The 24,196-nt window shown below is 35.5% G+C and overlaps 1 protein-coding gene across 2 annotated transcripts in view; it reads left to right on the forward strand.

Moving 5' to 3' along the window:
* The window catches only part of LOC145680467 (uncharacterized), a 173,171-nt gene that overhangs the window by 101,474 nt on the left and 47,501 nt on the right, over positions 1 to 24,196 (forward strand). For both annotated transcript variants that reach the window (XM_081751032.1, XM_081751033.1), the window contains exons 2-3: positions 14,238 to 14,374; positions 23,819 to 23,914. In XM_081751032.1, the coding sequence (XP_081607158.1) occupies positions 14,252 to 14,374; positions 23,819 to 23,914 (219 nt within the window). In that variant the 5' untranslated portion in view covers positions 14,238 to 14,251. The remainder of the gene's footprint in view (positions 1 to 14,237; positions 14,375 to 23,818; positions 23,915 to 24,196) is intronic.

Genomic DNA, 24,196 nt, shown 5'->3' on the forward strand with positions numbered 1-24,196 from the left:
TTTAGGCTATGTTTATCTTAGGCAAATATATTTTCTTCAGATGATGAGGCAGAAGCAGCGTTTTTAAAATTATTTTCAGTTCTTTTGGAAGAGGCATGGTGGGACCGTTCCATGATTAACAAGTTAAACTGAGGGAACAATATTTTACATAACCTTAAGCTTTAAGAAATAAACATTATCTATATTGGGTCCTAATATTAGGTACTTTACAGAAAAGGTTCCATCAGGCCATACTTTTGTTTCATTTAAGAGTATTTTTGCTAGGGAAGAGGTGAACCTATTCCATGTTTCATTTCATTTACAGTATATTCATGAAAAGTTTTATCTTGAAGTTGGTTCCCCTGGAAAGGCGGAGAACTAAAATGGGGCAGTTTGTCCCTGCTCCCCTCAAATTACTGCTCAGTTATGAAGATTTTGCATTGAATAAAATAATTAATTTTTAATCAAAAGTGTACTTAGAAGTTATTATGTTCCAGGTCAGTAGCCAGCCCAAAAATGTGGGGGAGCGGTAGAAGTTAGGGGAGGCAATTCAACCATATTATAGTTCATTGGAAGCCTACCTTGAAACTTTTAGGGGTGCAGTCCCGCCAAGGCCCCCGTGGATACGGTACTGTTATGTTCACAGAGTTTGGCTGGTGATAGCCAAACACTTGATGAAACCAATCGAACTAATGCCAGCACTTCCTATGCTACTGACAAAACATTCGTTCAAGGTGGTCCCATCTAAAAACTCATAAAATATCCAATACCGTCTTGTATTTCATTATATCTACATACACAGTAGGTACATATATATATTCCATTTTCCAGCAGCATAATTTATGTAAAATATCATCAAGATAGTCTGCATTCAGTAATCTTCATTGTTGATAACTATCTATTGTTGTGAGTTATTCCATAGTAAAATATTCAAAAATTGTGCCAAGGTTAAGTCTTCCATTTAGTTGAAGCACGTGTTTCTTGTTAACTTCTCGAAATTACTGTTATTATCATCATGTTCGGTCTTCCAATGTTAAAAAGAAAGGAAAAAAGCAATACACTTAAACTCTTTAGGATAATTTTTAAAAGTAAAGGAAGAGAAAAAAAGACATTGTTTGCCTTACATGACCAATAAATTTCATGCTTCGTTGATTATTATACTTTTTGAGTTTATCGCTATTCAATGTGCAGAACAAGATTATTGATTTTTCTCTCAAAGATTTTTCTTTTCCATTAACGGTTACTCAAATATAGTTTCAGTAAGAATAAAAGTAGCAGAAAATAAGTAGTTTGTGAAGATAGAGAATTATTAACATGCTAAGTTTCACTTTACACTTAAGACGATGCTGAGTTCCTACACCATCTTTTGTTTGTTTTAATCCATCGATTCATACGGAAAATTATATCTCTGCTTCCCATGAAATCAGCTGGTAATTATGGGATTTTACTGGTTTCCCTTTCAGCTTTAAGTAATTATCCCTTGCTTTTTGAATCAAAAGATCCAATACATTCCAAAAATTTTATTGTAGGCCTTATATCTGGAGAACTACATATCGTGTAGCCAAACTCAAACTATCACTTAACTCGGTACGATGTGCTTATTCCGTAGAAAACACGAAAACTCGAATTAGGGGCCCGTTCAAAATTTTTGTGGCCCTTGATCCAAAAATGTATCAAAAGATCCAATATATTTCAATTAAAAATTTTCCTCTAGGCCTTATATCTGGAGAACTACATATAGTGTAGCCAAACCCAAACTACCACTTAACTCAGTATGATGTGCTTATTCCGTAGAAACTACGAAAACTAGATTTAGGGGGCCGTTCAAAAAGTTTGTAGCCCCTGATCCAAAAAATAATTATTGACCAAGATAGCAATCTTTTGATTCATTGTTTTGTTTCTTACAATTCTTGTTCAAACTTAATTGTGTTACAAACGTATATAAATTTAATCCCTAAATTAAATTTTGACAACGAAAAAAGGACATTTAAACAAGTTTGAAAAGGAAATATTAAAAATTGAAACATTAAAATTTCAGTTAATTTAAAACGAGAGAGAAAAAAAATATCCATATATAACTCAAATTGAGCTAGAAAAGAAAAATATTAAGTAGATATTCAATAACTTCAATTGAAATAATTTATTATACCGAAAGATAGAGGAAATTTATAGTCACATCCAGGGGCGGATCCAGGATATGATTAAGGGAGGGGCTAAACAATATTTTACCGTTTTATCCAGTGTAAAGCAGGATTGAAGCCTATTTTATCCAGTATATACCTAAGCGTCAAAGAAGAGGGGTGCTATAGCCCCTATAGCCCCCTTCCTTGGATCCGCCACTGGTCACATCTATAGAATATGTTCATGTATTTTATATTTAAGCATTTCGAAAGTCCATTCATTTACTTTCATTGATGCAAAATTACTCACCAAAATCCTAATACTTTCGTTCTTGGTTTTTGTCCGTATTCGACAGTAACGTTGTCAACTTTGTTCTTTTACCAAAAGTTTCTATAGGCTTAATTGCTAATAGACGGTGTTGTTCACACAGTTTGAAATTGAGTTAAGAACACTTCTCAAACTAGACGTGAGAAATTTGTCCCTGTGTTCGTCCTGAACTTAGATAATCGATGAAGTACAGAAGCACCCCTCAAGTCCGAACCTCCCTCGAAAGTTCGTATTTTATGTTTCGCTAGGAGACAACTTCATATTTTTCTCAAGGGGTGCCACATAGCAATGCTTTACCCTAAGGAAAATTTCCAAGCTATGCAGCTGCATTTGATTACATTTGTTTCCATGTTGTTCTTGTTTAATAACGTGGAAAATGAGAAACCCGAAGGAAAATTTCCAAGCTATGCAGCTGCATTTGATTACATTTGTTTCCATGTTGTTCTTGTTTAATAGCGTGGAAAATGAGAAACTCGAAGGAAAATTTCCAAGCTATGCAGCTGCATTTGATTGCATTTGTTTCCATGTTGTTCTTGTTTAATAACGTGGAAAATGAGGAACCCGAAGGAAAATTTCCAAGCTATGCAGCTGCATTTGATTACATTTGTTTCCATGTTGTTCTTGTTTAATAACGTGGAAAACGAGAAGCACGAAGGAAAATTTCCAAGCTATGCAGCTGCATTTGATTACATTTGTTTGCATGTTTTTCTTGTTTAAAACGTGGAAAATGAGAAACCAGAAGGAAAATTTCCAAGCTATGCAGCTGCATTTGATTACATTTGTTTCCATTTTGTTCTTGTTTAATAACGTGGAAAATGAGAAACCCGAACTAAAATTTCCAAGCTATGCAGCTGCATTTGATTACATTTGTTTCCATGTTGTTCTTGCTTAATAACGTGGAAAATGAGAAACCCGAACTAAAATTTCCAAGCTATGCAGCTGCATTTGATTACATTTGTTTCCATGTTGTTCTTGTTTAATAACGCGGAAAATGAGAAACCCGAATACCAGTACTTTCGGAAAAGTAGTTCATAAGAATTTTTCCTGGATTGTTACGCCATTTGACTGATTTTTTCTGCATTTTGTTCTTGCTCTTGTTCAATCGGATGGAAAACGAGTAGCGCCGGAAAATCAGTATTTTTGGGGTAAGCGTTCCAAAGAGTTAATGGTGAGTTGTATTACTGACTGAATTTGTTTGCTTTTTGAGTTGAGTTGATTTTGAGTTTAACATCCCTTTCAGCAGCGAGGCTATATGAGACGGAACCTACTGATTAACGTGGAATCCGATCCACAAGAGCTCCCGCCGGGAATCGAATCCGGCTTTCCCACGCCAAAGGCACATACGGTAACCGCTTAGCCACGAAGGAGCTTTATTTTTGTTATTGTTCCTGTTCAATCAGGTGGAAAACAAGAAGTGTCTTTCTCCTATTAAGTAAATAATTTCTGTATTTTCTCGTTTCTAAATTCAAGCTAATTTTGAAAAAGGTAGAACAAAATAGCCTAATATTCTGCTTGTGTAATATAAATGTAGCCAATACCTATCTTTGACACTAACGATGGTTTTCAAGACAAATTTGTTGTTGTTGCTTACAGTTGACATGGTTTTATTCAAGGACAACTTTGCCTTTTCTTGACTTGTAGTAACATACACAACCGTATATTTGAGTTGAACATTATTTTTCACTTATCCAAATAACTGATTACAGCAATCAGCGGTATGTTTGTTTGATTTGTTCACAAAAACTCAAAATTTCGTAAGTTTAGCGCTAAGAGCTACTTTCTCTTCCCTCTCTTGCATCACAAAGTCCCAAATTGATCAGCACACCATTTGACCTTGGTCTATATAAACATTCGCCAGCGATGATACAATTAACACACACACACACATATACACACACAAGTATTCGCATAACCCATCCCACTTAATACGTACGCACCCATAAATCTTATCCAAATCATTTCTCAGATTCTACTTTACATGACAAAAATTGAAACTTTCACCTTTAGTTATGAGCTAGCTAACGTTTATCAAATCAAGGGCTTCGGTTTATTATTATAATTTCGTAATATAACCTGAGACATTCAAAATATTTTACCACATGTCATAACCATTGACTCAAACACACACATATATACTACAATCAAATGACTTCGAAGTCATCTACAGTTAGTGTTGCTTACGAGACGAGAAATACCTTCTAGAATTCGAGACGAGACGAGAAATACCTTTTAGAATTCAAGACGAGACGAGAAATACCTTTTAGAATTCAAGACGAGAGGTACATTTTAGATTTCGAGACCAGAGGTACCTTTTAAAATTCGAGACGAGATGAGAGTACCTTTTAGAATTCAAGACGGCCGAGAAGTACCTTTTAAAATTCGAGATGAGACGAGAGGTATCTTTTAGAATTTGAGAGTTTTACATAGCGCATAGTATAAAAAACTATAAATTGATAAAGTGTTTGTGGGAACACAATGAAGATAATTTATCAACATTTAGAGATACTAAGTCATTAAACAACACACTCCAATAATAAATGTAGTTTAAATGTTATTACACCACACCATTGGTGGACAACTTATGACGCAGGAGGATTCAGATAACTTCTAGATGAAATTAAGAGAAAAAAAAATATTGGTTTTGAATTTCGATAAGCATACTTTATATCGTTACTCAAACTCGACACTCACGCACTTGTGCTAGTTACTTGGTTTCTATGGTGCCCTTCTCACCAATAGACAAGCAACGGATAGGGTGCTACAGCCAAAAAAAGAAAAAGTCATGCTTCTATCGCGCGTAACGTTCCTCTCTAGCACCGAAGATACAATATGACCTACAATGTAACATGTCATAGGAAGTTATGTATTTCCAACTGGAATCGAAATCAAAATTGAAGGAGTGGACTTAGTCACCGGGTAATTGAATAAATACTCGTGCACCTTCCTCTTTATAGCACTGTCCCCATAAAACTATTTAATAATGTGAATAAAATGGATAAATTTCTCCAAAACATTCACATTATTTTTCTTGAATAATAAGTGTATCTTGTGAACCTTTGTTGGTAATTATTTATTAAGGCGCTTGTAAGGTTGCCTATCACGAAGTTACAGGTACAAATTGACGGAATATATAGTTTTTTTATCGGCGTAAATGACAAAGTTATCGCTCTCTGTCTCCCACCAATCAATATGATGGTCTCCTAATGTCTGTATCACCACTCTTTTCATAAGACCAGTCAACCTCTGGGTACGCTAATTTAGATGCTATGAAAATAAATGTCTTTATTTTGATTTTGATTTGATTTGATTTTACCGTCCGTTTAGGTGAGGGATAGGATACGTGGACCTTTAACTTAACATGCAATCCCAACCACATGAGCATCCCTGGGAATCAAACCCGGGTCTCCCACACCAAAAGCGCGTACACTAACTGCTGAACCACGAGGAAGCTCAAATATAATCTTTAATGTAACATGGTTGTGCTCTGTAGGTTAAAAGTGACGAATGATTTAATGATAATGTAAAAAGGAAATGAGAATGCAGGAGAAAATGAGAAAAATCCCTAGAAAACCTATGGACACGATTTTGCTATTCATTAACTCAAATGATCTGGGATCAAACCACGAACCTCAAGTACTAAAAGTGAGCACTTTACTACTGAATCACTAAGCCCCATACCTACATTAAATGTTTACTGACGAAACACCTTAAATGTGAGCAGCTTTTCATGTTAAGTGATAATAATAATAATTCCTGAATAACCTTAACCCAGCCTGAGAATCAAATCTTGTTATCCATGTTATTCTTGTGAAAATTTACACCGTTTTCTCCACACGAATTTCTCCAATCTTGGAAAAAGATCTTTCTTTTACGTACATATATATAATTGCGTCATTATACTGAAGTTACGATGTTTCTATATTCAGGCTGTTATGTTCAGTAGGGTTCCAAACATTTAGGAAAAAATACTACAATGAAAAGCATAAATAAAAATGTATACGCACTTTGTAGTTTGTAAAATTGTTCCCACCAGTGTACGAAATCACCAGATTGCACTGGGAAGCGTTTTAACCATGGTTTCAACAGTGAATATTGTAGATGATAATATGTTTTGACACACTACTAGTACAATAAAACCTGCCAACTGTGCCACCTCTCTAAGTTGGCCACGTGCTTATCTTGGCCTGGTTCGTCTTGAACCTGCATTTTTCCATAAGACATTCGTTACTTATTACTCTGTAAGTTGGCCACCTGTCTATCTTGGAAGTTGGCCGCATTGAGGCAATGATTATCCTATGATGATAATGATAAAAATACCTGCGTATCTTGGCCACACAGAATACGTTTTGTTATTTAAAAAAAAATCCGTATTCCCATATGAGAGCCAAATGTTCTGTATTAGTTACTGGAGACAGAGAAGCATAGATTTGCACGATTTGGAGGTCGATGGTCAAAACACTACCCTGACAAGGGAGTGGTGAAGGAAGATGTGAATAAGGAAAAGCACGTATAGGAATTCAAGAAATGTTTGTACGTATTTGTTTACCCTGTCTGGTTTGGTAAAATCATTAGCTATATCGGTTCCTTTCATCAGTGGGGAGTTTTAGTAATTCCGGAAAATTCTCAAGGTTAAAGCTAACCATCTCAATTATCATCTATTGGCACCTGACAGCTTGTCGAAAGGTATCGGAGGTTTCGAGATATGAATTCCCCAAAGATTTTCTCAAACATCTTTCGCTCCAAGGGAAGCACTTGTAGCTCAATAACAAAAGGTGATTAACTACGAAATTAGAATGTGCATATGTGCCAAAAAGAATAAAAGACACATCTAGAATGAACCACCATGAGTAAATTTGTTATTAATAACTGACTTGGTACTTTTTCAAAATGCCAAAAGGTATCTACAGAAAATATTTGTTACTGCCGAAAAAATCATACAAACTGCATGTAATTTGTTCAATTTATAATTTTGCTTTTCTTGTTTTCAATCTGAATAACTCGGTGTGCTACAATATCAATTTAAATAAACTGCATACATACGTTTCGATTTTATGGTTGTTTGTGTTATTGTGTTTGCAATCCGAATAAGTCAGTGTATCAGACTAGTTTTCAGGAAGAGAAAGGTGCATATATTAAATATATTGTATTCAGTTTTTTCTAGTACTGGTATTGCTATGATTACTCTATATAAATTATTTAAAAGTATCAGTTTTGCTGTTGCTTATTAAAATTATACAATCAATTAATACTAGAAACCCTATTATAAAAATACACCAACCACACTTATTTTCTGTAAGTTGGCCACCTGCCTAAGTTGGCCACTTTTCAATGGAACCGATGGTAGCCAACATAGGTTTCACTGTATGTCTAAAAGATGTATTACATCTATCTTATTAAGTCTTTATATATTTTTTCCCTGAATAATTTAAACGAATTTCTTCATTCAGCGCAGTTGGATAAAATAGCCTACTTCAAAGAATAGTATTCATGACATTGACACTAGATTAATTCATTAAATGAAACTCGCATCTCAGAATTGCTGAGAGTAGAACTGCCTAGTGATTTGGTGGAAAGCACGAATAGATATTGTAACATGTCAAGACATAAAATAAGAGAAAAATCTTGATTGTGCTGTGTATTCAATGTAGTCTTTCTAGCATGACTAGCTCAGGAGAGTAATGTTCTGGGAAGTAGGAACGAAAAGCACAGTTCTGATTGGTTGGCGTTATCCATTTCTTGCCACGTTGCATTCAAATAGCAGAAATCAAAGAATTGTTGTTGTCGGTCTTCGTCGCCGAGTGTCCTAGCGCTGTATGCTACTAACGAAAATCTCTTTTGGCGTGAGTTCAAACCCGGCCCAAGGAATTTTTTTTTACATTTTTATAACATTTTTTAAATTAAAATAATATGAAAATAATACTCAAAAAGGTGATTTACTTACTTTTGTGGAGATAAGTAGTAGTAGTAGTAGTAGTAAGAAGAAGGGGTTAGAAGCCCCGCAGGGCTCGTTTTGTTCCCCCTGTACTCCATGATACAGGGCTCGTTTTGTTCCCCTTGTACTCCATGATATAGGGCTCGTTTTGTTCCCCTTGTACTCCATGATATAAATTTTGTGACCAACTTAAAACAACTGGCTAGGATAGCGCGTAAAACAGCTGGCTAGAGTAGCGCGGGAAAAAACGTACTTCCGGGAGCATTACTCTTCCGAGCGGGTCGTTTTCTAGCTATCAAACTTATGTTTTTCTTTTTTCTATAATAATATGCTAATGTTTGGTATATCGGCTATGATATTGGGCAATACATTGAAGTAGCCCCAATTGTGTTTAATAATTGCGGAAACCGACAGCAATATTTTTTTTTATTAATTACAGTTTTTGGGATAAAAGGAGCATTGGCTAGGGAAGGTAATTCTACGTAATGATTTCTCTTGCAGTTGTGTGCAGCAACAAGTTTACAGTCTTGATTGCATCTACATTTTAATTATGTAGGTTAATGTTGATTTTATTAAACTCTAACTTCGTTGATTTATCGTAGTACCTACATAACGTATTGATTCCCTTATGTATTATAATAGTTGTCTTACTTTTCAAAACGAAGATATTCTACAGGCCATTCTGATATTGGTTTGAAGCTATCAACATATCGGCCACCATGCAGTGCAGACTAATCGTTGTGTCTGTTGAGTGCATGCTGTTGGACAACAAGACGAGTGAAGTTGTGTGCTTGCTTATTTACAATTATACGCCAAATTTGAATCAAATTTTTACTTTTCTTACTTCAAATGTTTCCCTAACACATTTTGCACTCTTATCTTCCTGCGCATACCCAAATGATTGCGTAAAGATCGATAATATGTGCAGGAGCGCTCTAGGATATTTTATACCCTAGGCGAAAACACGTCTGCGCCCCAATAATCTCCTTCTCCCCCAAACCAAAATAAAGTGAAGCCTTATTATCCCTGACATTTTCTCCACATCATCACATTGGGCATTTATTCCAAAGTTGGGCGTCCGCTTTCGCCACGTTTTTTCGCTGTTATCTCCTTTCCACACTTTCTGCAATTTGTTATTAGGTTCATTAATACGTGTTCTTCACAAACTTTTAAAAAGATTTTGCTCGTTATCAACGTATTGCTTCACAAATGTTAAAACTGTTAGTTCATTGCCCTTGTACATTCTCCATGTTGATAACATAAATGTTCGTTTCTTTCCCACAATGCAACTGTTCGGTTACCTTGCGCCAAGTAGTTCCCTCCGCTCGCCGTATAGTCCCATGTTTATAACCGCTTATATATAACAAATAAACAGATATTTCGAGACTCTTATATATTATCAAGAATACAAACGATCAAATTATCCATATCTTTCCTGTAAATTTTAAAAATTTTGCTGGAAACGGACGCCCAACTTTGGAATTTAACCCTCACATTGTTACGACTTGTTTAAGCATTAAATAAAATAAAACTTACTCCTAATGCCTCTCTCTATCGTATTAATAAGTAAGCATAAGTCTTTTTTTTTTTTTAAAAAAAAACATTTTATTGCTGTGACATTTGGAATGAAATGTTACTAATATAACCACAGGACAACAGGAAATTAAAGTTTTATTGTAATATAAACCATGTCGATGTCTATTGTAAATATAAAACAAAAGATGGTTGTAATTCCTTCTAAAAAGGTTTCATAGAAAATGTGATTAGTGCTTACAATGTATTCAAAACTTAATTTTTGCCTGTTTAAGGAAATCAAAGGTCAAGAGGTATACTGTAAACAGCTTTGTGTTTTGAATTTGTGTAATTTATTCTGTCAAAGGCGGAGTAGTTTTAAAAATGTCCAGTCAGTTGTTATCTGATTATATAAATTTGGTACTATGTGAAAGACGGGTCTTTGAATAATCGAAGTCTAGGGCGGGAAAGGTGGAAGAGGTGGGTATTTGGTGCTACACGGGTAGGAATGTGAAAGGATAATTTTTGAAGTAGGTCTTCAGACCTTCAGTTTCCATTGACTACCTTATGTAGAAACTTTAGGTCAGTGACATTTCTGCGAGCACGGAGCAGTTCGCCCCTAAATGTTTCTGCCCTAGGCAGTGGCCTAGGTTGTCTATATGGACGAGCCGGCCCTGAATATGTGTACAAAGAGATGTGATATATAAAAACAATATTTATGGCCGAAACAAGCATCAACCAGTAATTATATACCTTTAATCGATTCAGTATGACATTCATTCTTATTTCTGTGGTACATGTTCCAGTAACAAAAATAAATTGTCTGCTGTAAACAATTTGTAAGTACTCAGAATTGAAGGGTTTAGTGGAAGAAGGGTCAATCCCACTCCTCCATTAAACATGAGTTTTGTGGCTTAAATGTAAGATAATGTCACCTAGTGTTACTTATTGAAATAAATGCTTTGTGGGATATTCAATAGTGTTCTGTATCTACTTCTACAAACTAAAATACTTACTTAGATTTTTTCTGTATTAAAATTGCATTTCTCTCCAAATCATAAAATTTTAATGGGATATGCCTTTCTTCCATTGACCCCTTTCATTGTTAACATAAATACGACTTCCTATTACACGTGTAATCGGTTGAAACTAATAACTGCACTCTTGTAAACGCAAAATACCTTCCCTGTGCAGATATAGATTACTGTGCCGGAATATCTTAGTTCTTTACATAGCTATACACTTAGTCATTTTAATCGTAAAATTAGCATTTTAATAGCAGATTATTGTAAATCTGTATCATTATGTGTGGGAGTCCGTTGCATGCACATCACTATAAGTTTCTCCAATGCAATGTCGATGCCAACTATTATGCAAATGATTGATTTCGAGCGTGATTGTAAACTGGGACTTCGAGAAGCCAAGGATGATTCCGCTGAGTTCTCATGTGCTTAGGTCGTGACATATCAGAGGTCCATTGGTAGGATACACGGTAGAAGGCAGAGAGTTTCCACAGCGGACTTACCACAGGACTTTTACATTGGAGATTTTCTAAATCAGTTCACTGTCTATATTCCAAGATTATTTGATCTTTAATGCATTAAACAGAATTTATACATACACGTCTTAGATCTTACTTATTTTATAGTTTTGTGAGAGTGAACCAATGAAATGTGATACATATAAATTACATTACTACACATTCTACCATGTTGGACCATTGAAATTAGTTTAAAGTTGTATTCTAAAACGTAAAAATATTTTCCATACAGACAGATCAATGCTGCCTCTCATGAGCTCTAAACGTATTTTACTATTACCATGTGGCGGGAAAAGTTGGTGCCACTGAGAGTTCGGACCTACCCCACGAAATCTAAACTTCTCCGCGAATTTAGTTTAATTTTGAGGTGAATTTACCAATTTTAATATACTGTATCCTCATGTTGAATTTGGATTTCCCTCACAAAAGCTTTGGAGTCCTCTCAAAATAAATTCCTCCGTACGTGCCTGTGCCTGCATACACAAATCCATAGACCCCATCGAAGTGACTGGTATTCAGGCCAGCCATCCTGAGTGAGGTTTTCCTGGTTTTTTTCCTCATTTACACCAGGCAAATACCGAAATGGTACCTAACATACAGGTCCAAAGCCGTCCCATTCCTTTTCTTTTCCTCGCATATGTGATAGCCGAGGGACGTCATCTTTCATATATCTCGGGCTAACATGGCCATCATAGATGCCGAAAGTCGAAAAAAAATCTAATTCCTAATCCTAATTCTGAAGTATAGGCTTCTACCATCTAAAATTTCTTGTTCTACCATCTTCAAAGGTGAAACATACAGATATTTATCAATTTAATAGCAACTAGCAACACCTGAAGAAAGTTCGACTTACCACGTTTATATGGCGTTGGACCATCTTTTGCTCTCAGAACAGCTCCGGTGCGACGTAGAATGGAGTCATAGAGGCTGTAAATGGTAGCAAATTGAATATTACACTGCATCACTCAGTTCCATGAGAGACGGTATAAGGAGAAATCTGCGCCGGATTCATGCCTTCAAAAGTGACCACAGATGTTCAATTATATTTAGGTCTGGGTGTTGAGTAGGCAAGTTGAGGTGTTCAGCTTCATCCGGATTTTCCTCAAACTATGCCGTAACAACTACAGTTGTGTGAATACTGGTAGGCGCATTATCATCCTGGAATTAGATGTTATTGCCCGGAAACAATATCTTGATCATAGGATGGACATGGAGCCCTAAAATGGCTACATAATCACGGGAAGTATCGCGACCGGTAAGCGTCACTACACGATTTACAGAAATTCAAAATATTGCTGCCAATAGCATTACAGAACCGCCACCATGTTTCACAGTTGACCAGATCATATACTTCTTTGGCCATCAGTCATACATACACACTCCCTTAATTCGAAATAACCTGAACTATTATTCATCCGAACGTATCACACGTTTAAACTCATCAGTAATCTATCCTGCATGATCGTAGTTACATTGGCGTCAAGCCTAAAGCCTTGTGGTCTCTTATCAACGGTTTCGTTCGTGCAATCCGGCCCTGTATGCCTATGCCATTTAACTCGAGGGAGACTGTGAATGTCGACATAGATTGTGGGAGTGTTATTTCAGTTCCCCCGTCACTTACATCACAGTCTTAGGACGATCTTGAGTGACAATCCGCTTTAATGCTTGGCGGAACCTGTCCCTAAAAGTTTTCTTCCGACCTCTTCTCCTTTTCTCCGATGTGTTTTTGCCATGATTTTTTGTAGGCTATCATCACTGTGGATACTGTTCATCGTGACACGCCCAACATACCACTTTCGTCACTCTTGCATCAGAGACGTACGTCCATTTTACATTATAATCGTTCGCTTAGTTCAGTACACACTGTCGTTCTGCTGTTCTGTCACGTAGTACAGAGTTTGCCCTAACCCACCAAGACCAACATCCAGGCGCATAGCTGTCGCCTCTTGATCGTTGCCAACCCATATCGGACATGCTTTCCAACTCCAAGTGTTTTCCATTAATTTGATAAGTATCAGTATGTCAACAAATATTTGACATCAAGCTGTAAAAAAAGACATGCTTGACGGTAATTGCGATAAGTAGTTTTCGAAAAATCCAGAAAAAATATTTTTATGACACTAAAAAGTATATCATTTGTTGCCAATAAGATACATATTATTGGCAACAAATGATATACCTTTTAGTGCCATAAAAATATATTTTCTCGATTTTTATCTATATATGTATGTGTGTGTGTGTGTGTGTTATTGGGGATGGCCTATTTACTTTCCAGAATTCGAAAAGTAAAATCGAAAAAATTCCAGAATTCAGAAAATTTCCTCAATTTTTTCGAAATCCGCAAAGTAAAATTTCCGATTCCGGGAATTAAATTTTTCGAAATCCAAATTCGGGAAACTTTTAGCCATCCCTAATATATGTATATTTTACTGGAACAGATTGTATCTTATAAGATTTCCTCTAATTCAAATCTGGACTCGCTTTCTCTGTCTTTTGATCCAAGAGAAATGCAAATATTCTTTTCCACTGTTAGTTTGTATGCAAGTGACAAGAATTGTACTTAAGAGTTATTGAAATAGCTATTGACGAAATATAAATAATGTAGCGTATATTTGTGTCATCTGAACATCACGTAACGTTACTATTATATGGGCACAAACTCAGTATAAATATTTATTTTTAGTAAATATAAAATGAAGTGAATGGAGTCTGGCAGTATATCCTTCCCACAAAACACGATACTAGTACAAGGTACTTTCACTTACCTTCCGTAATTGTGGAATAAACAGACGATTTACTTTTTTCTTTCTTTCTTTTTTCTTACAGGTTCTTCAGCAATCATGAGAATGCAACCGGTGTACATAGTTCTTTTACTCAACCTATTTATTTACGCGGTGATATCATCACCTGTCGTACAAAGAGAAACTGCCATAAGTGATCTTCAACCTCACCTGCCTGGACAGGTAAGAAAAAAAGGAACATATATATATTTATATACTTACATAAAAGAAATTAAAATGAATTATTTACTCTAACACTCAGCGATTATGCTCTATAGCGGTCATTCGCAACCTTGTTTACCTGAAGCAAGGGTGCCGATCCCAGGTGGCCAGACGGAGCGCATGTGGGCCCCCGTATTCTATTTATGAATATACAATATTTGACATAATTTGAATGAAATTTGTCTTTCAAATCCTCATATATGCCTTCTGCATCTGAATGCCCCCTCCCCCCCAAATTTACAGAGAAATCGGAGCCCTTGACCTGATGTACTCCTTAGTAACTTACTCACACTTTACCACGCCCCCTCCTTCCCGATTGTTGTCTTACGTGGATTTTGCCCTGAACCTTTCTGCGAATAATAATAATAATAATAATAATAATAATAATAATAATAATAATAATAATAATAATAATAATAGGTATCCTGCCATTATTGACAGGTCACTTACCGCAATTGAAAAGCTCCCATGCTTCCCGGTCTTCCGCTAACCTCTTCACCTTCACTTACGATTTTTCTGTTTTGATATCGTCTATTAATTGTAGTCTCCTTCGTGCCATCCCTCTCTTTCCTCCCACCATGCCCTCTAGCACCCCTCATGATACAGTTCCTTCTTACCCAATGCCCCAACCAGTTTCTCTTCTTCTTCTTAATAATATTTACTTGTTCTTAATTGTTCTTTTCTCCCCCACCATTTTTATCACTTTCTCATTTGTTTCCCGCTCGATGTAACTAATTTTCTCAATTCTTCTCCACACCCACATTTCGAAAGCTTGCAGTCCTTTTCATCATTTTTATGTAATGTCCATGTTTCTGAACCGTATAGTACGTACAACACTTCACACGAAGAATTTTATGAATCTTTTTCTCAACTCATTATCCATGGTCTCACATAATAGACCTAGTATTTTCTTCATCTTAAAGGCTTCTTTCGCCATTCCTATCCTTACTTTTATTTCACATTTCATTTCATCACTAATAATACTACCCAGGTATCGAAAACTAGTCACTTGTTCTATTTGCTCCCCTCCTACTTCCAGATGTGACTCCGATCCCTTCGTTCTAATCACCATAGCTTTTGTCTTTAATAATAATAATAATAATAATAATAATAATAATAATAATAATAATAATAATAATAATAATAATAATAATAATAATAATAATAATAATAGTTGTAGTAGAACAAGTTACAGAAAAATACTCAAAGGCGTGTAAAGAACAATTAAAGCAGATGCCAATAACGAACCAAGCTTATGATCAAAGTAAAATTATATACACAGCGTACATAGCTTTCAGAAAGCATACAACTCAATATCACACTCCTGGGTCTTGCACTGTTCAAAATATATTAAATAAATTACAAATTTATACAACTTGAACAAAACAACATTAGCAGAGAGTACACAACACTATATTTGAAACATAACTAGACAGAACTAGATATAGAAGGTATACAAATTATGAAAAGATTATTACAAAGACATAACTTAAGCAAGCTATTGTTCTGCTTAGAACTGAACCTACTGTCTGAACTACTGGACAACACGAAGCATGGATTCAACGTAAAACCAATAAAAAAGTATGATATAAAACTGTATTCAGGCACAGAAAACCAAGTGAGGAATCAACTGAGGATTACTGAAATGTAAGAATGGAATTTGTACTAGAAATATGTAAAACACTACAGGTCAATCAAAAGAAATAAATAATAATAAAATTATAAGTTAAGCACAAAAGGGACAATGGATGGTATAAAGCCGAAAGAAGTATATAAAAATCTAGTTTTCAACCAATCGAAAAGAATAGAATATAAAACGATAAAAGAAGAAATAACACAAAATTCCAACAGAAAGTGAAAAATAAACGAAACAAATCTCAACAGCGAGAACTTAAGACATTTGAGGTACCAGTTCTAACATATTAATTCGGAGTAACAAAAATGGACAGAGAGCAAACTATCGGAACTTGAAAGGAAAACCAGAACATTATTGACAGAGAACAGAATAGTACATCCACGAGCGGCTATAGAAAGAAAAAGTATCTCTGTTAACGAAGGATAAAGGACGATGACTAACAAATATCCGAAATTTATATTACATTCAAATTTAAATATTAAGAAATCACTTCTATAGAAAATAAGAAAATGTCATACTATACAGAACATTAATACCAGGGACCATAAATATTGCAATATTCCGCACATGATTCTATTTGTAAACAGTAACATGTGCATTTATGTATAAACAATACCACATGCATCTACTACATGGCACTATCAGAAGCAGACCACAGAACACAGGCGCTACTACTAATCTGTGATGGAGGATGAACGCCAGTGCCACCGATACACAGGAGCAGAAATCAAATTCAGAGGATCACCACAATTGATATAAGCTTTTGGCTGGTCAACACTCCTCTCATAGCTTGCATTGGAGCTTTGAGAGAACCTTAACCCAAGACTTCTGCTTGCAGTGGAGCTTTGAGTTCTCCTTGTCCACTTATCTTGCAGCGAAGCTCTGTTGGGAATTGTAACCTCTCTCTCATCTTGCAGTAAAACTTTGAGTTCTCCTTGTCCACTTAGTTTGCAGCGGAGCTCTGTGGGAAACTGTAACCTCTCTCTCATATTGCAGTGGAGCTTTGAGTTCTCCTTGTTCACTTAGTTTGCAGCGGAGCTCTGTGGGAAATTGTAACCTCTCTCTTATCTTGCAGTGGAACTTTGAGTTCTCCTTGTCCACTTAGTTTGCAGCGGAGCTCTGTGGGAAACTGTAACCTCTCTCTCATCTTGCAGTGGAGCTTTGCGTTCTCCTTGTCCACTTAGTTTGCAGCGGAGCTCTGTGGGAAATTGTAACCTCTCTCTCATCTTCCAGTGGAGCTTTGAGTTCTCCTTGTCCACTTAGTTTGGAGCGGAGCTCTGTGGGAAATTGTAACCTCTCTCTCATCTTGCAGTGGAACTTTGAGAGATTCCTTACCACAAAACCACCTAATTCGCAGTGATTTTTGATTCTCCTTTCCTGCCTATATTACAGTGGAGTTCTGGGGGGACTCTAACCTCTCTCTGCTTGCAGTGGAGAATTGAGAATCCTACCCCACCTCACTCAGCTTGCAGTGGAGCTTTGTGAGTAACTCTTTCCTTGGCTATCTAGTCTCTTGGAGCACTAGTTATCTTAATTATTAGAGAATGTTATACTTATTTTGGTGATTGTTTTGTATCAGGAAGTTTTGTAATAACACTGGTAATAGGAGAAAACGCTTCCCGTGTGTAGTTGCTCTACCTTCTACCTGCTTCAGCAGAAGTTTACAATATACACCACTCTACCTAAAGAAGCCAGAGGAATCGAAAGTAATACAAATCTTACAAGCAACAGCGAACACGAGGAAGCACTGGAGAGAAAAATACTATATGGATGATCACGGAAATAAGTCAACCAAGAACATGTGCACAGAGACATAACATTCCAGTAGATGAAAATAGGAGAGAGTGCAAGAACAGGGAATAGATACGAAACGTTACAGAAAACACATACTGAAAACATCACATCAGTAGATTACAAATGAAAAAGATGTCAAAAATATACAGAAATAATCACGGGGGCCCGCAGAAAAGTTTTCAGGGGAGGGCAAAGGTTTGTGTCATGTTTCACAATAATTACTCTCATATTTGCAATGGTTATACACGGTGTTTCAAAACAACACCGACCACGTTTGGGAAGTGATTTCTGACAATAAGATAAGACAAAAAGTATAGACTAACCTGGGTGCACAAATACTTCCTTTCGGAGTTATAGGCTGCTGAAAATATGAAAAAATGAACTTTAAAGGTCTATAGCTTCAATACTATGGGACCTAGCGGAGTCGGTTCAAGACTTTATTTAGGAAATAGTATCTGTCCTTTCCAAATATCCACGTTTCAGGATCCTGCTGTACTTCCGCAACAATTTTATAAACGTAGTTGGTGAGTACTTCAAGCTATATGCTCGTAGTAAAACTCCCTGTATAAAAATTGTTGCGGAAGTACCGCAGGATTCTGAAACATGTATTTTAGGATAGCGCACATATTAGTTCCTTAGTGCAGTCTTGACCCGACTACGGTAGGTCCCATAGTTTTGGAGGTTTGGACCTTTAAAGTTCATTTTTCCATGTTTTCGGCAGCCTATAACTCCGAAAGGAAGCATTTGTGCGCCCAGGTTGGTCTATACTTTTCGTCTTATCTTGGTGTCAGGAATCACCTCCCAAACGTTGTCGGTGTTGTTTTGAAACACCCTGTATTTAGTAGATGAATTGTACGGAACTAAACCCCAACCGTTCCTGTTAGCTTTACTGCAAACATAGTATTAGTCTATATAATATTAGTTTGAGTTCTGTTAGTAGTGTAATGTATGGGATCTCACATGTGCCTATTAGGTGAATGTGCATAGCCTTCAAAGAACAGTAAAGTCAGGAAATCAGGAAGAAAATATATTTTACACAATCCGATAATAATGCAAACATATTCATTTGAAAATGTCTTCATATTACAATATTTTTATATATTCTTCCATTTACCCTTAGAGCATAACTAGACGAACTCAACATTAAAATCCAGACATGCTCTCTGTACAATGACAATAAATGAAACAAAATTTTAAAAAAAAAGAAAAAATAACCTTAGCTACTGCCGGTTGACACACCCAAGTTTATATACAAAGAAGTGGATTAACTAATTTAGTATATTTAAAAAGTCTTTAAATGTGTCCAAGAAAGTTAACTCGACTAATATATTAATGCTGTTCGTCATTCACAGATATTGTTTGTCAGACATGTCAAAACTCACATTTAGGTTACAAAACTCAGAGGGGGCATGTCCAAGAAAATTAACTCGACTAATATATTAATGCTGTTCGTCATTCACAGATATTGTTTGTCAGACATGTCAAAACTCACATTTAGGTTACAAAACTCAGAGGGGGCATGTCCAAGAAAGTTAACTCGACTAATATATTAATGCTGTTCGTCATTCACAGATATTGTTTGTCAGACATGTCAAAACTCACATTTAGGTTACAAAACTCAGAGGAAGCAAGTGCCCTCCTTTGCCCTCTCCTGCGGGCGCCCATGGAAACAATACAATATATCACAAGTGGATGCACAATGATAACACAAAGTGAATACAAGGAAAGACACAAGGTGGTAAAAGTCATACGTCAAGGAACAAAAATGAAACCAAAAAATTACGTTAGAAGAAATATTATAACCAACCGGAAGACATACTAGAAACAAACACAAACTTTACTGAGACAGAACAATACTAACCGATAAAGAAGTACATCAAATGATCGGAATTGAAGAAAAAATATAAAGAAAATACAAAAGAGCGTAATACTGGACACACGTAATATTTATTCTTAGTTGAGTTGGAATTTAGCATTCTTATCAGCAGCGAGACCATATATAAGACGTGGACCTACAGTTTAATGTGAGATCCGAACCATATGAGCTCCCACCGAGATGCAAACCTGGGTCTCCCACGCCGAAGACGCGGACGCTAACCAAATAACTATATTGGATCTCTCTGGACACATACAGCGTTGTAAAGAGGCTTCCTGCAGACATTAGAATTACAAAAAGATGAAAAATAGCGAAACGGAAAAATAATTGCAGAGCGAGTATATTACTCTATCGCCTGCTCAGATGACGAAGAAACAAAATAATAATAATAATAATAATAATAATAATAATAATAATAATAATAATAATAATAATAATAATAACTTAATAACTATTTTATCAATAATTTATACTTCACTTATTTAGTTTTGTATAAAGTGGAAATCTTAAATAGAATATGAAAGACAAAATGTTGGAGGCAGGAAGTGGAAGAACTCTGAAAAACCTACAGGCACTATGTTATCCATCAGCAAGGGCGCCCATGTTTTGGTTTCCAAGGGGGGGCAAGTATAAGCGACGTTTCAAATATAGGTCCAAATTTTGCTATAATTAATGTAAAAATTCTGTTGAGTTTTCGATATTCTGAAGTACAATTTCCTCTAGGGGGGGGGCAAGGTGGAGCCCTTGTCCATCAGTAACATACATTATCATAGATTGAACCACAGTCCTCTCGCACGAGGGGAGTTCTCTATCACTGAGCAGCAGTGTATATATATATATATATATATATATATATATATATATATATATATATATATATATATATATATATATATATATATATGAATTTAAAAGCCTATGTAAGTATCCAAATCTCAAAGAACAGTTCTACAAGATACATATGATAAATAAAAAACGTTTGTTACTTAGATCTGAATATATTTACTGCTTGGTTCTCCTCATAGACATGTTCAATTATGCTTGTGTTATCCACTAGCATATGCTTTGTTAAATTTCATTAATTTGGGTGTGCACAGGCTTGACGATTTTTCTTTTGTTTTTAAACCTTCAATTTTCCCACCCTTTGCTGTTTGTTTAGAGTTTCGTTGGCAGTCATTTCTGGCCTTGTCTTTCTTTAATTTCTCATGTTTCCTTATCATTCTCTTTCTTTTGTCGTATGTTTACCCTGTAGTTAAGCAATTATTTACTCCTCCTTAGGCCTTACGTTTCACTTATCTTTTTTTATTTTCCGCCCTATACTTACGAATGAATAACATTTACCATTTTTCTTTTGTTTGTTTTTCATAAGTGAGAGGAGAGAATACAATGCAGCTTACCACAATCATAGATAATGTTAGTCTACAACAGTAAATATGAATCTGAATTTTTTCAGTGTTGCCATCCATAGAAATTACAGTGTTGCCAGAATAACAATTCCCCAATGTTGTCTTGGTATCCTGTGAACTACTTTTTAAATAATAGTTGTATTTAGTTTGTAATAAACGAAATAGTATTAACATACAGTTATTAAAATTAAATAATTATGTTATTTAAAAAGTATTGGAGTATAGGGCCAAATATTCCATTCTTTTCCTGCAAAACAATTAAAAACAGTGACAACAAAACACCATTTGCAGAAATTAAAGGTTGTATGGTGTAGCTGTGAATCATAGATTTATTGACTGTGTCACACTTTCTACTATTTGTGTCACACTTTCTCCGTAAACGCTATAGTGAGAGGTGCAGAGCATTTTAATCAAGCATCATTTTAATCAAGCATCCCATTAAAATAAGTACAGAAAGGGGTTCCAAATTCGTCTGAACTTCCTCGCAGTAATCTCTGTCAACTATAATTGTTCTTGGCTAACTGCAGGGAAGTTCAAACTAGAAGACAATTTGTAATTGTAATAATTATATTTGATCCGACATTTGGAATTTTATAATTTTGACGTTAGATTCTAAATCAGCTGTCTTAATTCCCCCGGCAGTATGTTTTCTTCTAAATTAAATGGTTGTTTTCGGTCTATTCTTAGAGACCACCTCTAACGTTCAAAGCATGGTTTCCACCCTTAAATTTTCACCATTGCTGAAACAAAAAAAAAAAAAAAAAATACATGTCGTTCAATGTTCTACAAGTGTGCAAAGTTTCATTCAAATCGGTGAGTGACACTTCTGTAAGTCTCCTTGTAAGTAACTTTTAAAAGGGGACACTTTTCCATCACAATTACAAGAAGTAATAAAAAGAGTACTCAGTTGTTAGCTTTCCTGTGAGAACTACTCCCTCTTGGCTATATGGTTAACTTACGAACCTTAGACGCGGGTGATCCGGGTTCGATTTCCGGTGGAGCTCTTGTCGTCCAGATCCCACATTAAACTGTAGGTCTACCTCTCATACAGCCTAGATGTTGAACTGGACGCTAAATTTCAATCCAAGCAACGAATTCTATGTAATAATAATAATAATAATAATAATAATAATAATAATAATAATAATAATAATAATAATAATAATAAATCGGGTCGTACCAGAACAGAGTCGTTACAAGAAAGTAGTGCTCGGTTATCAATGAGTTCACTAGGCGCACTAACTTCGCAACGTAACAGCACTGCCAAGTAAATAAGTACATGGTCTATGATATTTTTTATCACGAGAGCTATCGATTTCTTGTCAATCACATGTTTAAATTGAAGAATGAAAGTGTTAACCACAAATCCGGGGTAGTTTGCTCTTAGGGGCGTGTTTTACAGACATATCTATTAGCTACCATTTAAAAAGTTTCGTTTATATTTCATAAATAAAATTTTAAAAGCTATGTATAATATGGCGTAAATCATTTACATCCGAAGAAATTTACACAGTGTAGTTTATTAATGTGAATGATTGTTTTTTTTTTTTTTTTTTATAGTTTCTATCAAAAACTAATAAGGCAGTTTGGTTAGTATATCATATATGTATACTATATGGAGTTTAAAGTATCAGGATTACGCACCGAGACGAAGAGAGACAGTGATGATGATAAGATGGATGATAATGATAGAATGGTGAAAGTTGGTGAACCCTGAGAGAGTTCATACATACAGTGTTTGTCCATTACAAAACCTACTTGGCAGTTGCCACTGAGCCACCACGGACCCACATAAATATATATTTTCAGTAACTGTCATATAATATAGCACAAAACCATTTGTCATGAAAAGTAAACAAGGGGTTATTTACTCTTAGAGCAGAGTTTTCTTCGAAGTTTTCCTCAAACGAAGGTCGATTTTTTAAATTTCTTTCCCAGTACGGACACTTACTAATCCTAATTTTGTGTTCATAGCTTCGATCTAATTTTCCAGAAATGGGAATAGTTGATCTTACGATATATATATATATATATATATATATATATATATATATATATATATATATATATATATATATATATATATATATATATATATATATACTGTATCTTACTAGGGGGAGGGATGGTGGCTCAATGTCTCTGGTGAGTGAGTCTCCTGGTTCGATCACCGCCCAAGTAATTTTGTGGTGGACAACATCGTTTCCGTAAGTTTTCCTGGAGTACTCCCACTTTCTCTTTCCATCAACTATTCCATTATCATTCACTTGCTTTAATCACCGACTCCCTTAGTCTGGTAGAGCGTTCACCTCTGGTGCTTGGGGTCCCTTGTTCGAACCCAGCTAAACATAGGTCGAGGATTTTAAGACAAATTGCATTCAAATTATGCCAAATATTGTATATTCTTAAATACAACAAAGGGGCACATCAGCTTTGGGGGGCTCGGGCCCCCTCGGCCCCCCAGGATCGGCGCCCTTGTCTATAGTTATTCTAAGATTTTTTTTTTTTAACTAAAACTTTATGTACAATTTGTGATACTATATTCCTTAAGATACATTTGTTGTGTTGCATTTTCTTACAAAATTAACCGGAACATATAATAGTACATGTAATTAAAAATAATACGAATCAAGGTCACTTCCTCTTATACGTTGAATAGTTTATAGTTCATAGTGAATCTTCTGTTTTTCCAGGAAACACTCTCAGAAGATGTGTTTGGTCCTGTTCTACCGTACAGAGGAGATAGAGACAAGAGAACTATACGGACTATCCTCGACGTCATTTTCTGGGTATGTATTTTTAAACTTCATTATTTGTTTGTTTTTCAATGACACTTATGTTTTCCAATCTTTACTAAGTAGATAAAATAAAAACATCGATAATGAACAATAGCTTATACTAGAAACTAAGATGAAGGTTTGGACTTTTGGTACTTTTTTCTTAAAAATTGCATTTTCCCCTTGGGTTTGAAATTTTCTTTAGTAAGTTTAATTTTATCTATCGTCCATAGCAGGCCCATACCCAGGAGGGTCTAGGAGGGCCGGACCCCTCTAACATTTTGCTGGTCCCCC

The sequence above is a fragment of the Thermobia domestica genome, chromosome 3 (genome assembly GCF_964235325.1).
Source record: "Thermobia domestica chromosome 3, izTheDome1.hap1.1, whole genome shotgun sequence".
NCBI lineage: Eukaryota > Metazoa > Arthropoda > Insecta > Zygentoma > Lepismatidae > Thermobia > Thermobia domestica.